Source organism: Geotrypetes seraphini, chromosome 6 (genome assembly GCF_902459505.1).
Source record: "Geotrypetes seraphini chromosome 6, aGeoSer1.1, whole genome shotgun sequence".
In the NCBI taxonomy this organism is placed as follows: Eukaryota; Metazoa; Chordata; class Amphibia; order Gymnophiona; family Dermophiidae; genus Geotrypetes; species Geotrypetes seraphini.
In genome coordinates this window covers 184,350,496-184,367,877 of record NC_047089.1, presented here as the reverse complement: position 1 = coordinate 184,367,877, position 17,382 = coordinate 184,350,496, and the positions used below count along the sequence as shown (strand labels likewise).

General features: G+C 42.1%; 1 protein-coding gene across 1 annotated transcript in view; it reads left to right on the top strand.

Annotated features, from left to right (window-relative positions):
• The window catches only part of PSD4 (pleckstrin and Sec7 domain containing 4), a 144,892-nt gene that overhangs the window by 98,596 nt on the left and 28,914 nt on the right, over nucleotides 1-17,382 (top strand). Inside the window, exons 5-9 of the mRNA XM_033949514.1 lie at nucleotides 1,742-1,930; nucleotides 3,857-3,937; nucleotides 8,522-8,634; nucleotides 10,734-10,792; nucleotides 16,341-16,430. Of these exons, the coding sequence (XP_033805405.1) occupies nucleotides 1,742-1,930; nucleotides 3,857-3,937; nucleotides 8,522-8,634; nucleotides 10,734-10,792; nucleotides 16,341-16,430 (532 nt within the window). The remainder of the gene's footprint in view (nucleotides 1-1,741; nucleotides 1,931-3,856; nucleotides 3,938-8,521; nucleotides 8,635-10,733; nucleotides 10,793-16,340; nucleotides 16,431-17,382) is intronic.

Here is a 17,382-nt window from a genome sequence, read left to right as displayed (position 1 = left end):
GGATTGTGAGTCCACTGGGACAGATAGGGAAAATTCTTGAGTACCTGAATGTAAAACCACTTAGGTTATAAGTGGTATATAAATACTGAAATAAATTCCATTTGACAGTGTGTACCTGTGTCCATATACAGTTGGTATCTCTGGCATCAGATGACTGAACTATGTGATGCCATACTGGAGGCTGGCCTGACAGGTACATACACGAGGCTGTTTCTTCCTTAAGTGAGAGAGAATCCATGAAGCAGAGCAACATGTGCTGACGATTCCTTTTCTCAGAAGTTTCCCCTTTAGTGCCTGGTGAGGTCCTTTCAGAGCACCCCTGATAGCGGATGTAGGATTGGCAATATCGAGCCCAGTGCTGCACAATGTGCATTTTGTTTTGTTTTGTTTTTAATAAAATCATTTATATTATGCTCCAGAGCTAATTAAAATTATCCAAGTGGGGTAGAATAAATTACCAGAAACGAAGAATGGAATTGTCCAAAACAGAATGATGTGCACTAAAAAAGTGTCCACAAACTCATCTGAAGGTGTAGAGATCTTTATTCTTCCAATATCATCATGGTACAATCAATGATTCAATGACTCGACACGTACATGTTTCGGCCAACAGGCCTGCCTCAGGAGTCTTAGAAATCACTGAACAAAAATAAACTAAAATGAACTTATTACCAAAACACGTGGACGCTGCCCATATTCAAATGAAATTGGTACGTAGAGCAACTCCACCCGACTGAGCTCGTGGTGTCGCACGTTAATCATTAATGATTAACGTGCGACACCACGAGCTCAGTCGGGTTGAGTATGTATTGAATCATTGATTGTACCATGATGATATTGGAAGAATAAAGATCTCTACACCTTCAGATGAGTTTGTGGACACTTTTTTAGTGCACATCATTCTGTTTTGGACAATTCCATTCTTTGTTTCTGGTATTTTACTTGTGGTTTTGTTTTTCCCCTGTTTTGTGCGTAGAATAAATTACTACATAGGGGATAGGAGAAGGGCATCCTACACAGGTTCACAGAAGCCAGTTCAGATTGTGCTGCACACACTGAGACTACACTTGCCCCTCTGTGGTTTGTGGTGACTGTAGCAAGTTTGTATCTGTTTGTGCCATCACAAGCTCTTAGGGCCCATAATCACACCTGCCTTTTCTGTACTTAAATAGATTAAGAAAATCTGGCATTTATCCCTCTCTGTAAGGAGTGTCCTCCTTTTAGTAATCTTTCTTAAGGTGGAACTGGTAGGCAGGCAGGCTACAGTGTCCTTAAAGCTACGGCGTATGTAGTTAATCTGTTTTTCCAGTGCTGGGGATAAGATCATGGCAGGTGTGGCTTAATCTGGTGGAGTGAATTCTTTGCTGCTGTGCATGCGTTCATGGAAAATAAATTAAAACTCATGAGTAAGGAATCCTTGCACCATCGGCTATTAGCTTAATGAGCTGAGGAATTCATGCCACTGACCACTTGCCTCGGTGAGGATTACTGCTGTAGCTTCTCACCTCTCTAACTACCTACTTATTATTCTGAACTGAGTAACCTGAGAGATTTTAATTGATCCTTTTTGCAGACTCCTATTTTCCCTGAATCACCGGGTTGGGGGGGGGGGGCTAATTTTCAGAATAGTGACAAATCTAGATCCTCGGTTGCCCCTTAGGAAAGTTTCCCTGAGATTTCTTGAGCTGGTTCCACCCTTTCCTCTTGTGAATAGCTGACCGCCTTGCTCTCTTTTTCTCAGTTCTCCCACGGGTACATTGTGTGTGGAAGACATAGAGGATGTTGCTGAGCAGGAACCAACAGAACCAGGCCGAACTGCATTTGCCAACGGGTCCATCCAGGATCGGGAAGCAGCAAAGCGATTGGCTGCACGACTTTATAACCTGGATGGTTTCAAGAGGTCAGACGTGGCTTCGTATTTGAGGAAAAAGTAAGGCTCTCATATTTCTTTGAGCACTGTGTATTGATGCACCTTCTTGTCCAGTTTGTCTGTCTTGATTAGATTGTAAGCTCTTTAGAGCAGGGCCTCTCTTTTCTGTGTTTTGATGTACAGTGCTGTGAATGTCTAGTAGCACTATAAAAATGATTAATAGTAGTTGTAGTAGTAGATCAGGTTTAATTCTTCTGTTGGGAGAAGCTGAGAGTGTAGCAACTTTGAGCTCCCCATAGCCAGGGCTCCTTCACCATTTATTTAGGGTGCCATCTGCTGGGAGAAGCTGGGACTTTAGTAAACGTGAGCTCACCCCAGCACTCCTGCATCAATCCCTGTGCCATCTCTTGCTGGGAGAGATAAGTGCAGGAGCTGTCAGCTCTGCCCCCCCCCCCCCCCGCCATCCCACCCCCCAACACAAGTCAGCGTGCCTTCATCACTCCTTACTGTACTAACACAATACTTTAGACTAGTGGTCTCCAACCTTTTTTTAATGTAAAAGCTGGAGTGTGAATACGAGAAAGCTCAGAGGGCCACCCAAAAATTTCAAGCTTACACATACTAATAATTTGGTAAACTGCCTTGACCAGCTTATTCAGACTGAGTATTAAACATTAAAAAAAATGAATGATAATATTGATTCTACAACACTTCAAGAATATATTTTACGTTCAAATCTTTTTATTAGAAGGAATAGGAAACATCAAACAACAAATACAACAATGGCAATGAATAAGCTTCCAGGAATACACAAGTCAGTGTGTTGTAGAGGTAAAACAGAAGAAACAACCCCCCAGCCCGAACTCCCCCCACCCCCCAAAACATCCCGTTCCCCCCATACAAACCCCCCACCCCATCCCCAAAAGCAAACAGAAGCTAAAAGACGTAACTCCAAATTGCCAACTCACTGTAACAGCGCAAGCGGGGTTTGGGGTTTTGAACCTGTAAATACACAGACACGACCAGCAATAGTGCAGAAACATTATTGACTCAAAACATAAAACTCCCCAAATCCTGTTGCTTCACAGGATTGGATTGGACAGCATAGGATTGGGCACACAAAAACACTTGTCTCTTGATTTGAAAATAACAGTCCTGAGCTGAACCTGGAGTTGGTTCTGCCACACCACAAAAACAGACTAACAAAGTTGTCTTTACAGCAGGTAGTTAGGTCTGGTCCTAGCCAGACCTTAGAACAAAGCTTACATGTATTTTTATACCCCAGAATTAGTTTACCTCAGCTAAGTAGAGTGTCTAGGTGTTGAAATCAAGGAGTATGCTGGGGGCCACTTCCTCCTTCTCCCCCTAGGCCTCCTCAATCTTGTATGGCCCTGACATATACTTCCTGGTAGCTGCTTCCCTGGCTCCTGGCCGTGTCACTTCTCCCTAAGGTGGTTCTGATATTGTGAGGGAGTATCCAGCAGGGGGAGTGGTAGCGTATTATAGACTTCCTCACATTCACTTTACTTTGGCTTGTCAACAATAGCAAATTCCATAAATGAAACACCTGAGTAACACATAGAGAATGACAGGTGTGGGACCTGGAAGTGACGTCAGAGGGAGAACCAACGCTGGCAGCAGGTTGGAGTTGCTGTTCACGCTGCGAAGTTAGAGGTATGGTGGAGATGGAGGAGTGAAGGTGCGCACGCAGCGGGGGGGGGAAGGGGTGGACCGCCCTCCCCCTTACTATACCACTGCCTGGGGCCGCACATTGGAGACTACTGCTTTAGACTGTGCCTAATGTCAAAGTACATATCACAGGGAAGAGCTACAAACAATTTATTTCTTTTCTTTCTTAAAGAAAGACGGTTATCCTTCTTGCCTTTGTTTTGCAATACTAAGAGTAGCTGTCTTAATGAAACAGAAGTCATTGATGGGCTGGTGTTTGTTATCTGTTCTTTAACTATTTTTATTGGCTGATTCCAGTAATGATTTTAGTCGGATGGTGGCAGAGGAGTACATCTCATTTTTTGACTTCACTGGTCACACTCTGGACCAAGCACTCAGGTAAGTGGAATACTTTATTACAGTCTGGCACGCAACCATTTCTGAGATATCTGACACATTCATTAGACATGTACAACTGCTAAAACATCAGCCAAACTTGCTGGGTATGTATGTACAGTCATTGCTGAGACATGCCACACTCTTTAAGGAGTGTGTATATGCTCCCAAGACATCCCACAAACTTTTTGAATTACTGTATATCCACCCTTGATATATTCCATATTTTCTCTGGAGGGAGGGGCATTTGCTTAAGAGATATTTCAAATGTTCAAGAGAGATAGCCTGCGCTCTCTCGGAGGGGGGGGGGGGCATACATCCACTCCTGAACAATTCCAAACTTTAATATTCTACAACAGGATGCCTCCATTTGGGCACCCCAGTAATGCGGGGTGAGAAATTTTCTATTTGGAAACAGGGAACCCAAGTGTCCCTATTGATAACTAGTGTACATTTGGGTGTCCTGCCATAGAGGTGGCAGAAATGAGGGGTGCCTAAATATAGCAGACATGCAGACAATATACCATATTCATTACGTTGCCTGCATAAACGTCTGGCCCACCCATATTCTGCCATGTGAACACTCCCCTTTCGAACACGCACGTTGCCATCTCAGTGCTTATTTGTAGAACATCACTTAGGCATCCAGATGACATTTTCTCAGGTAAGTGTACACTTATGTGCCTAAATAGCAACATTCTATATATTTAGGTGTACAGCTGGACCAGATTCAGTAAATGGCGCCCCCTGTTTTGATCACTGAGAAAAATCAGTGCTACACATTATTCGTTAAAAGGAGCTTCGGGCTGAACACCCTTTATTGAATAGCACATAGGGCTGATTCCCATGCCCAAATGTGCACGTCAGAACTTAACACCTACTAAAACCAGGTGCAAATCCTAGCATGCAATTTGGGTGTGCTTCTTCCATATTCTGCAGCACTCTGCATAACATTTTGGAATGAACCAAAAAAACCTCTGTGGAGTGATGATGTTCCTAAATGGACTTTATTTGAAAGTGTCAGAGTTCCAACGGTACACTGAAAACATCCACATAAAATAATTCCATCCACATAAAAATAAATCATCCACATAAGAGCCTTAAAGGACCTAGTCCGCTAGGGATACAGGACCCAACACGGTCCGCGTTTCAACAAAAAGTCTTCTTTAGGGGTCCCTGGGGGTCCTATAAAGGTGAGTACGTGGGAAACAATGCAAGCAGTATCTCACTTCCGGGTCACTACACAATTGTTTCCCACGTACTCACCTTTATAGGACCCCCAGGAACCCCTGAAGAAGACTTTTTGTCGAAACGCGGACCATGTTGGGTCCTCTATCCCTAGCAGACTAGGTCCTTTAAGGCTCTTATGTGGATGATTTATTTTTATGTGGATGATTTCAGTGCCTTTGTAACTTTGTACCTTTGTAAGTTTGACACTTTCAAATAAAGTCCATTTAGGAACATCGTCACTCCACAGAGTTTTTTTTTTTGTTTTCTCTGGATTTTCTTCTTTGTGGATATTTTGGGGTCAATTCCTTTTGTTTTTTGCTTGTAACATTATGGAATGCCTATGTTTTTCCCATGGCCATTCCCCCTTTTGGATTGCACATGAGAAGATTTTGGCACATGTTTTTTTAAAAGAATCATGCCTACACAGCCTTTAGGGGGAGTAGAAGAGTCCAGCTCTCATAGGGTTTTTTTGGGGGGGGTTTTTGGGGGGAAATTTTGCTGAGTCCAAGCAATTGATAAAAGGGGGGGGGACTACTTTGGGGTTGATAAGGTACATTGAATTGTATACATTCTATTTTATACTTTGAAAAGACAAAAGCAAAACTGATGTCAATAAACTTGATGTCAAAGTTTATTGTAATAATTCTTCACAATTACTTCAAATGGTGCAGGTAATATCAATCCGTACAACACACATTAATGAAGTGTGGTGCAGACCCAATACAGTCAGTGTTTCGGCTATGAACCCCTTCTTCAGGGCTCCAAATGCCGAATGCCACAAGAGTTAATTATGCTATGAAGCATGAAATGTGTGAAAAAAATAAATACCAATGTGGAAGCGTGAAGACGAAGCTCTTTCAGTGCTATTTTATAGTTCATTTTTCTGTATGATGGTCCTGTAATACTGTTTGGGGGGGGGAGTTATTGAGGGGTCACTGTTAACTGGAATCCAATATATACTTTTTTTTCTTTCTATGTTTGGTTGGAATTGTTTATACTATGTTAATAAAAAAGATTTAAAATAAAGAATCGCGCCTAGGCAGTTGTATACGCAACTTGAAATAAACGCCAATATTTATTTGTTGGCAGACATTTATTGAGCCTTAATGGCCTATTAACTGAGTTGCAAGCAAATTTAGGCACCCATCTGTGAGCGCCCTTTATAGAATCCGGAGGTTGGTGTGCAAATGTTTAGAATTACCCTTCACATGTATACATAGGGGCACATTTTCAAAAGAGAAAAACGTCAAAAATGGAATAAAGTGGCATTTGGACATTTTTCTAGCTAAAAAGTCCAAATCGCTATTTTCAAAACCCATAGTTTAGATGCTTTTCTAAGCTGCTCGTCTAAATTCCTTGCGGGCGTGTTGAAGGCGTGTTTTGGGCGGGCTTAGGACTTGGACATTTTGAAGTGATAATCGAACATTTAACAAAACATCCAGGGCACTATTTAGACATTTGGGGCTAGAACTGTTTTAAAAACAAATAAGGCTTAAAGAGTTGCCCAAACTGACCAGATGACCACTGGAGGGATCAAGGCATGATTCCCCCCTTACTCTCCCAGTGGTCGCCAACCCCCTCCTACCACCCAAAGATGTGAAAGAAATAGTACACACCAGCCTCTATGACAGCTTGAGATGGCCACTCAGACAGTACTGCAGTGAACATCACATTATTGTGGTGTACAGGTGGGTATAGTAAGTTTTGGATGGTCTTTGGAGGTCTCACCATTCAGTATAAGCAGGTTATGGTGAGATGTGTACCTTGGACCTTTTTCTGTGATGTTTATTGCAGTAGTTTCCAAGTTTATTAAAATTTTGATATATCACCTTATCAAAATTCAAAGCGGATTTTACAACAATTAAAATTATTTTTTTTTTGTTTTAAGTTTTTTATTCATTTTTCATATAACAACAAGTGTATCACATAAATTTATACAATTTCATTGAGTACACACTTGATATTCCTTCATGCATCACTGTAAATACAACGTATCATTATATAATCCTTTACTATAATATTACTTAATAAGTATACCAACTATTACTCAAATTATAAACCCACCCCCTCCCTTTCCTTTGAAAATTATTTTGGAAATCAATTTGGCCTCAAATAAATAGGATGTTGGAGAATCTGGTAGCCTTGACATATGATACGATTTTATTTGGCACAGCAATGAGAACACAGAGTCAAATTTCTTCAAATATATTAACTGGAGTAGCAGTTCAACAAATAACATACAATTGGAAAAATTATGACAGGTTAAATTATAACTTCTGGTGGAATTCAGTATGCCATATATATAAAATGGAGTGTACATTTGCAACACAAAGAGGTTATATTGATAAGTTTAAGAAGATTTGGGGACCATTAACAGACTTTTGCAATGAATGATACAATTTTCCCATAATAAGATATTTGATAAGAGGGGATGTGGGTGGGTTTATTTTATTCATCTCATAATATAAATAATTTATCATTATATCTTGTTGTATTGTATGCACCAATTAAAATTATATAAAAGAAAACAGGACAAGGGCATTAAAACAAAGACAAACAGGTATACATGACACTGGAATGAGGGGAGATGGGGAAGAACTACAATGATTGGATAGTTTTAAAAAAAAACCCTAAGGTGCCCCTCTGCTCTGCTCAGATGTCTTTGTGGCCAGTTTGCTAAGAATGCTGGCTTCTTCTGCTGTCCCAATGGCTTGTTTGTGTCCATTTTTCTTTTGGCTTTTGTTTTTGGAAAATGGCTATAAAAGATAGACGCACTAAGCTCAAAAACATCTAGAAAATGGTCATTTTTAAAACAAAAGGTTAGACGTTTTTCTGGTTTGAATATGGTCATATTCCGTGCTGGATTTGTGGCCATTTTTCCCAGAATGTCCAAACACAGACTTGGGGCTCCTTTTACTAAGGTGCGCTAGGGCTTTAATGCACGGAATAGCGCGCGCTACATTGCTCCGTGCGCTAGACCTTAGCGCCAGCATTGAGCTGGCGTTAGTTCTTGAAGCGTAGCGGGTGGTGTAGCGCGCAGTAATTCCCTGCGTGCGCTTAAAACGCTAGCACACCTTAGTAAAAGTAGCCCTTAGACGTCATATCGAAAATGCACTTCATTGTCATTGATATATTGCACAGTTGTCTCTGGTACTTGTTACAATGTTTTATTTATTTTTAATTTCTTTTAAAATATTACATGTCTCACAACTGAAAGATATAATAGAAAACTAGCAATAAATACATGCAAAATAATCCCCCGTTAGTATTTTGGATCTTTACATCACAGACTCTCATCTAGACTTCCGTCTCGAAGGTTTGTCTTATCTGATTCTTGTTTTTGTCTCCATCTTTCAGGTCTTTCCTGAAGGTGTTTGCCCTGACTGGGGAGACCCAGGAAAGAGAGCGAGTTCTGAAACATTTCTCAGACCGGTTTTACTTGTGCAATCCTGAGCAGTACACTTCTGCAGGTCAGCGACGGCTCAGAGGGTCTGCCTTGGGGTTTTATGGGCCAAGCTGAATGAGGGGATGTGTCCTTAGCCAGGTTCTGTCTAATAGACAAGATTATTTTCAGAGTAAAGAAGAGACGTCTGAAAACACACCTGTTCCTAAAGTATCTAGACAACTGATCCTCTCTTCTCTCTCCCCTCTATAGCGATTAACTTGTTCTATTGATCACTCTCTCCTCAAAAATGGATTTCCTGTCCTATTAACCTTCTTTCTTCCTCCCCTCTTAAAGTCAATCAATTTGTACCTTTGCTTAATCTTTGTAAACCGCATAGAACTTCACAGTACAGCTGTTATTATTATTATGTCTTTCTTTTTGTCATGTGTGTAGCTTTCTGCTTTATTCTCACTGTGCCTGCTGAGAGAAGGTTGTACGCTTGAAGTGCTGAGGGTTCATTTAGAACAGAGGAAGCATGCACCATAAGGAAAGAACTATATCCCTACCCTGTTTATCAGCTACTGTTCTGCTCATGGCACCATACTCCAAACAGCTGAGAGGAATATGAAAGGGAGGAGGAGGTGATGATAGGAGTCTGAAGAAGAAGGATTAGATGGAAAGGATTCTTCAGCTTGAGCCTGGAACATATACCACCCCGATAATTCAGCACTATTTAACCAGCCTTGAGTGGCTCCAGGCTGGCTAAATAGTATTTGGCCAGCTAACCGCTAATGTTTAGCAGAAAATAGCTTGCTATCTCTGCTGAATATTCGTGGTTAGCGGCTAGCTGCAAATATTCAAACGTTGACCGGCTAAGTTTAGTGGCCAAATTGGAATAAATAGCAGGACCATCTTTGGCCACTATTAACTTAACCAGTCAGCATTGAATAATGACTTAGCCAGTTAAATTAATAATAGCCAAACCCCACCCCCAGATATTCAATACCAGTCACTGGAAATGGCCCGGCATTGAATATCCAGGTTCACCGCTGATGGCTGGACTTAGTTGGGCTGCCTTACTGGGTCAGACCAATGGTCCATCAAGCCCAGTAGCCCGTTCTCACGGTGGCCAATCCAGGTCACTAGTACCTGGCCATATCCCAAGGAATAGCAATATTCCATGCTACCAATCCAGGGCAAGCAATGGCTTCCCCCACGTCTTTCTCAATAGCAGACTATGGACTTTTCCTCCAGAAAATTGTCCAAACCCTTCTTAAAACCAGCTACGCTATCTGCTCTTACCACAACCTCTGGCAATGCGTTCCAGAGCTTAATTATTCTCGGAGTGAAAAAAATTTCCTCTTACTGGTTTTAAAATTATTTCCCTGTAACTTTGAGTGTCCCCTAGTCTTTGTAATTTTGGGGAAATTGGGAGGTGGTATGGAAATGAAGAAGAACCTGAGGGAAAGGAGGCAAGAATTGGAGAGGGGTTGAGAAGCCTGGGATCTAGATTAGAATTTTAAATGTGTCACTTGCCTTTTCCAGATCTGTGGTCAAAGGGAATTTCATATAGTGCATGAGTTATTTCTCGGCTCCCAGTCTAAACTGTACCTGTATTGTAGAGTACTCTAGTGGAGGGTAAAAAAAGAAAAGGAAAGGAACTTGGGGGGGGGGGAGATGAGGAGATGGAAAGGAATCTGGAAGAAGCAGAAGGTGAGAGTAAAGTGGTGAACCCATTTAAGGGCTTAGTATTCAGCGGGCTTTAAGTGGACAGGAAACCACACAAAAGGCAGGTCCTGTTTTTGCCTGCTTGTAGCTATATGGTTGCTGCCCTGAATATTGGCCAGCAGTGATTGGGCAAATACTGCAATGAACAGGATTGTCCATTCCTCTGTGATACCCTGAGACCTACTCTCTAGGTTCTAATCCCACCTCCACCCCTTACTGCATGACTTCCAGCAAGTCCTTGTTCCAGGAGTTTGGCTCCAGTCTTATGAGTAGCCATGGTCCTAGTAATCATATTTTCCTGTTTGTACACACACATCCTTCAGCTGAAACCACCTCAACGTGACTCTGTTCTGTGCACTACAGACTGACATTTTCCGTTGATGACAGAATTGTCTCCTTATGACAACCTAAGGAAAATAAAGGTTTTCTTTGTTGTGTTTTTTTTTCTTACTGTAGATGCTGTACATATGTTAACGTGTGCTCTCCTGCTTCTGAACACCGATTTGCATGGACAGGTAACCCCCTCTTCTAACTTTCTGCTAACAGTTCCGAGGACCACAGAGGAGTCTTTAGGAATACTAGCTGGCCACAAATGGCATCTGGGCTGCAAATCAAATAGTCATATAGGGGTTCTAATGGCATTGGAAGGACTGGGAGTATGATGCAGAGCTATGGGATTTGAGTTCCAATCTCTGCGCTTACAGGGTTTTGCTTTCTGTCAGTCTGACCTATCCACATTTCATTATTTCCAAAGAAATCTTACAAATCATGAGGCTGGTAAGGCTGGTACTCCCTTCTCCTTTTCAGCAGCTTTCCTGAGTCCTATGCACAGGGCCGGATTTAGATGAAGAGAGGCCCTAGGCTATTCTACTTATGAGGCCCTTTCACCTCCCATTTTTAAGTTTGTAAATTACATGAGAGATAATAAAATACATCATTACTGTGATATATATCAATATGTTAAATGAAGCATGTTGTTATTGGTACAAACTTTTATAAAAAATGTGACACGGATAATAAATTTAAAAAAGTCGAGAACACTTATTTGGACATTTATTCTCAGCACCATATATAGTACTTGTAACAATAACTAATCAAACATAACACACAACATTGCCCCTTCCTATGTCCATAATACACAACAGTGCCCCCAGTGCGTCCTTCCTCACCTCACCCCCCCTCCGATGCCCGCCTGCCTCCCATCCCCCTTCCATTGAACGCTGCCTGCCTTCCATTAAACCCCCCCCAACCCCCTTCCGATGCCAGCCTGCCTGCCTCCCATCCCCCTTCCACTGAAACCCCCCACCCCACCCACCCCTGATGCCAGTCTGGGCCGCCCTGTCCTGACGGATCCAAGTTTTGCCTCTCTCCCCGCAGGGCTGGGCTTTGCCTATCTGTTTCCGGACTGATGTCTTTCCCTCCCCGATCCTCTTCCCAGGGTGATAAAAAGAAAGGGAGAAGCCGAGTCGGCGCCCCGTTGCGGCCAGAGCCGGTTCCGATCCCGAAGCGTAGAATTTCTCCTTATTTTCGATTCAGTGTTTTAGTGTTCACTGTTTTTAGAATAGTGTAATTTTAATTTTGCTAACAATTTGAATGTAGGCCCCTCTTGATCTTGAGGCCCTAGGCTGAAGCCTAGTTAGCCTATAGGAAAATCCGGCCCTGCCTATTCACACTGCAGCACTGTTAACACTCAATGCTAATGCTGATCGTGACTGTCTGGAGCCTCTGAAATTGCAGCCATTCTAGAGCTTGTTCTGCAGGCAGCAGTAAACATAAGGACAAGCAGATATGTAGAAAAGTTTTTTCCAGGTTTTTTTCTAATCAATATTCTAGTTTTTATTTTATTTGGTAACTGCAAGGTTCTGTGGTATATAAATGTGTTATGTTATTCTGAGCCACCTGTATACTGTATATTTTAACTAGAGCAGATCCAGCAGAGACCCCAAGGCACGGGGTGAACAGGTTTCTCCTTGTAGCTGTAACCAGGTTTTGTAAGGCTCTTAACAAATCAGTTGCTATAGTGAACCATTCACACCACAAGGCTGACTTGGCCCATCTGGGGAATGATAAGAGTGAGGAAGCAACTGGCTGGGTGTGTCCCAGTAACAGCTCCAACGCTCATATGAATTCTATAAGCGTCGGAGCTGTTACCGCCGCGACCGGCTCTAAAAACGCTAGCACGGTTTTGTAAAAGGGGGTATAAGTGGTATATAAATAAATAAATTAAAAAAACCTCCAATCTTCCAGGACCACACTTGGTTTTAAAGATAAAATACATATTACTAACAATAGCTCTGCAAGCTAATTTTTCTGTTCTATCAGTACATATATTGATTCACCCTTTGTCTTGTGTGTCCGTCATAATTAGATTGTAAGGGACCGTTTCTTAAACAATAAATAGTGGTAGTAGTATTCCGGGATGCATGTTTTTGAAAACCCACTATATGCGCTGTTTTCCACTCCTGACCTAAACACACCCCGGGAACATTCCTTTTGAACTCGGCCGAAGGTGTGCACTCTTTGGAAACCAGCATTGTGCTTTCAATGGGGGGCAGTTTTCAAATTGGCCTTGGGTAGAATAGGATCAGATTTAAGACTGGCCATTGTACTCGGCTTTGAAAAAATTGCTCCATATGTGCCCGACTGTGGTGGCACAGTGCCTAAGAGCGCAAGGAATCCTGGCAGCTGTGAATGCAGTTAATTTTATTTGATATACCGCAACTTTTAACAGAAAAAGTTAAGTCAAAGCAGTTTGCAAGAAATAAAAACCATGGGCAAAGGTTAAAAATCAATAAGGACAGACAAGGTAAAAAGATGTAGATGAATTAACAAAACTGGATTCAAATAGGCGGACAAGGACTGGAAAGGTTTACAATATACTAACTCAGACTGAAAATTGCTCATTTGTGTTTGCAGAGACTGAATTAGCCCGTATGCCAGTGCAGGAAGACAGACAGTCAACGGTTTGTGCCTTTGCCAGGGCAAAGCTTGGCTGACAGCCATTCTGACTGAAAGGAAACCTTTTCAGGTTATCCTTTCTACTAATCCTTTCCCTTTCCTGCCTGGGTGGTGCCCATTTTGACACAGTCTCCATACACAGCTGTATTTTTAGTGACTCATGCCTTGCAGCATAGAGGCTCAGCATTGCACCCCCCACAACACACTGCTCCCCTTGTCTTCACGTGCTATGATGTCGTGTTCTGTCACTTGGAGCTAAGCCAAATAAACCCATTTAGGAAGAGGTTTCTATGTTGATGGTTAGCAGGCTCTTGCCCCAGGGAATAGCATTAGGGATATTGCTGGTTTGTAAATTGGACCTGGGATCCTTTGCTTTTTACCATGAAGGGAGAGGTGCCTGGAACTGGGGGAAAGCTGTTCTCTTTGTAAAGCGGGATTTGCATGCTTTTATTTATTAGTCATGCGGGCCAGACCCCAATGCTCAAAGTTTCAGCGCTAAAGCAGACAGCGCCCACCCCATTCTGCAGGAACAGTGCAGAAATACAGCTTTGCAAAGCTCAAAGCTAATGGCATTCAGATTATATGTGCACTGTAAGGAATGTGTCTTGGTGCATGCACACAAGACTTTTCCAGTAAGCGCAGCTCTTCTGTGCATGCACCAGGCAAGTCTTGAAGTGAAGCATACAGAGGTATGAGTCTTCTGTGCCTTTAAATAGAAACTTTTTAATTTTTTTTCACTTGAAATGCTTATATTTAAGCACAGAAAACAGGCGCTAATGTGTGCATTCACTTTTGGGTTTGCTCTGACTTGCACACATTTCTTTCTCAGTATTAGCGCTTACAGACTTGCACAGACTTCCTTGCACTTCCAAAAGAAATCTAAGCTGGCAGATTTCAAACCTCCCATCACCAGCTTCAAGCTTGACAATAGGTTTCTAGCAATAAGAGTAGGGTTTGTTTGTACACTGCTCTCTGAGTATTGGGAAAGCAGAGCAGATGAGCTCATTAACATCCGTTTGATTGTATTGAAATGCGATTTGTGGCCATCTCTGATGCTTATGATGTTTTACATAGCAGATAAAGACCCGAATGGTCCATCCAGTCTGCCCAACCGTACATACTTTATAAATTAAAATTAATCATTTAATTTAAATGGTCCTTTTTCTTAGATATTTCTGGGCCAGAAACCCAGAGCTCTGCCCCGGTAGTGTGCTTAGGTACTATCTACTGGAGTCTCTGTCAAAGCTCACTCCAGCCCTTCTAAACCATCCCAGCCATCGAAGTCCTCCCCAGCCCGTCCTTATATGGGACACAGACTGTGCAAGTCTGCCCAGTACTGGCCTTATTTTCTTCAATATACACCTATTTTCTGATTAGAGATCCTCTGTGTTCAACCCATGCTTTTTTGAACCCTGTCACCGTTTTCTCTGCCATTGCGCTGAAACCTTTTGAGCATTCTGCACAGATTAACACCAGTGCTAGTCCAGCACTAATCGGCTCTAATGCTGGTGTTAGGTTCTGAGCATCAGCCCCCAGGAGTTATGCTCTGTGCCTTTGTACTGCAAGACAGAACCCAGGAGTAGCAATGGTGCTCATGCGTTATCTTTTGTCTCTTCCCCTCACCCTTGGCTTTATTCATTAAACAATACTTTCAGCTTGATTTAAGAACAAAGTCATTGTAGATTTGTGGCCGTGATCCCCTGTAGTGAATCAAAATAAAAATTTATTAAGATATGATGCAGGACCTTCCAGGATCATAAGGCTCTCTATCAGCATTATCCAATGTTTTAGCACTGACAAAAATGCTTCTGAAAATATTTACATGTGGTCTCTGTCCAAAACTATAAGATTTTGTGACCTCTTGACACTGGCGCGTTTGCTGAAGCATGACACCATATCATGTCCTATTTTTGAGTTCTACCTTTATCCATTTAGAAACACAGCAAAGGCTTTTTGAGTCCTATTTTTATCTGCTGGGAATGCAGCAAAGTAGCGTTTTGTTGTCCATATGAGTTTTTGATGTTATTTATTCTATGAGGTACAAAGTAACCTTTTGTACTTTTATTTTTAGGGGTAGTCTCTCCCCTTTTTTTAGAGGAGCTCCTTTTTGTTCCAGGTTTCCTCGCTTGTTGGTCCCCTTTTTTGTTCCATCCATAATCCTTCTTTCCATCTGAAGATAGAATGTTTGTGCTCAGAATTAGAATGTTTGTGCTCAGAATTGTGGATATTCTGCATCTGGATCATTCTTTTCTTGGGCAGTAAATAGTATCACTGCCTCCTAAGCTTCCTGTTTTTTGAGCCACCCAGACACATGGACAGATGAAAGATGGAGAATCATAGAAACATGATGGCGGATAAAGGCTAAATGGCCCATCTGCAGCATCCACTATCTCCTACTCTCCCTAAGAGATCCCATGTTTTCTTGAATTCAGACATACCTCTACCGGGAGATTATTCCACACATCTACCACCCTTTCTGAAAAAAATATTTCCTTAGATTACTCCTCAGCCTATCATCTCAACATCATCCTTTGCCAGGGGTAGGGAACTCCGGTCCTCGAGAGCCGTATTCCAGTTGGGTTTTCAGGATTTCCCCAATGAATATGCATGAGATGTATTTGAATGCACTGCTTTCAATGCATATTCATTGGGGAAATCCTGAAAACCCGACTGGACTATGGTTCTCAAGGATCGGAGTTCCCTACCCGTGTCCTATGCCCTCTCATTCTAGAGCTTCCTTTCAAATGAAAGTGACTTGCCTCATGTGCATTTATGCCACGTAAGTGCTTAAGCATCATAAATGTAAGTACTTTTTTAAAAATAATTTATATTCTTCATATCCTACAATTCTATGCGGATTACAAATTATTCAGGTACTCAAGCATTTTTCCATAACTGTCCCGGTGGACTTCCACTCTTATCTAACATACCTGGGGTAATGGGGATTAAGTGACTTGCCCATGGTCAGAAGGAGCAGTGCAAGATTTGAACCCAGAACCTCAGGGTGCCGAGGCTGTAGCTCTAACCACTGCACCACACCATGCGGTGATCACGTGAATGTCTTTCCTTTCCTCATCTCCTGTTCTGTTCTCTTTCTGTATATAGAACATTGGAAGAAGTATGTCCTCCCAGGAGTTTGTTACCAACTTGGAGAACATGAACGATGGAAAAAACTTCCCAAAAGACCAGTTAAAGGTATGTGTGTATTCCTTACAGGAATCCTGTGTATCTTCCAAATTAGGAGCGCCAAATCTAGATTCTAAGGAATTGATTTAATATTTTTGCTTTCAATGTCAGTTGCAGAAATAAATTAAGCTAGTAAATGACAGTAGTTAAAGAGCAAGTTGGTCCACCCAGTCAGGATTTATCCACACTGAGTAGATGTAAAGTTTTACATTGTTAAGGGGATGAAGTTAGGAAATCAGAACTACTGTACAAGTTTCTGCATGTGGCAGGGTAAACCCAGGAATGGATCAACCTTGTTGAGTGAACCAGGAGTCATTTTGCAAACCTAGTCCAAAGCATGTTCAAACTTTGTTCTAGTGCAACAGGAATATCAGTCTTGAGTTGACCAACGGGTATTTACCCTCCTTTACTGCAAAATCTGTAGAGAGCCTAAGGGGCTCATAATCAAAACGGAAATACGTCTAAAATCCCATTTAAATTGGCACTTGGACGATTAAAAAGACATGTCATCCAAGTGCCAATAACCGAAATGGGATTTAGACGTATTTAAAAACAGTTTAGGCCTCTTCCGTGCTGCTGTTCGCCCAGAGCTGAAAGGGGCGTTTCAGGAGGAGTGGTCAGGGCGGGATCTGCTGACCTAGACTTAGTTGTACTGCAAGTATAACCAAAAGTGTAACAAGGCTGCCTGGCCGAGTTTGTACGTTGTGACAGGTGATGTAAAGCAGGTCTAAGTGCCTAGAAGGTATCCAAAGTGACCAAATAACCACTGCAGACACAAAGTACAGACCCCCACACACTCCCCCACTGATCACTGATGACCCCCCCCCACAACACCATAAAAATCAGAATAAAAACATATATACCTTCCTCCAGAACATCAGCACCTGGCATAGGAAAGCCTAGTAGAGCAGCACAGAGATGGCTTAAGTAGTCTGGGGCTATTGGGATTGTAGACAGGTGG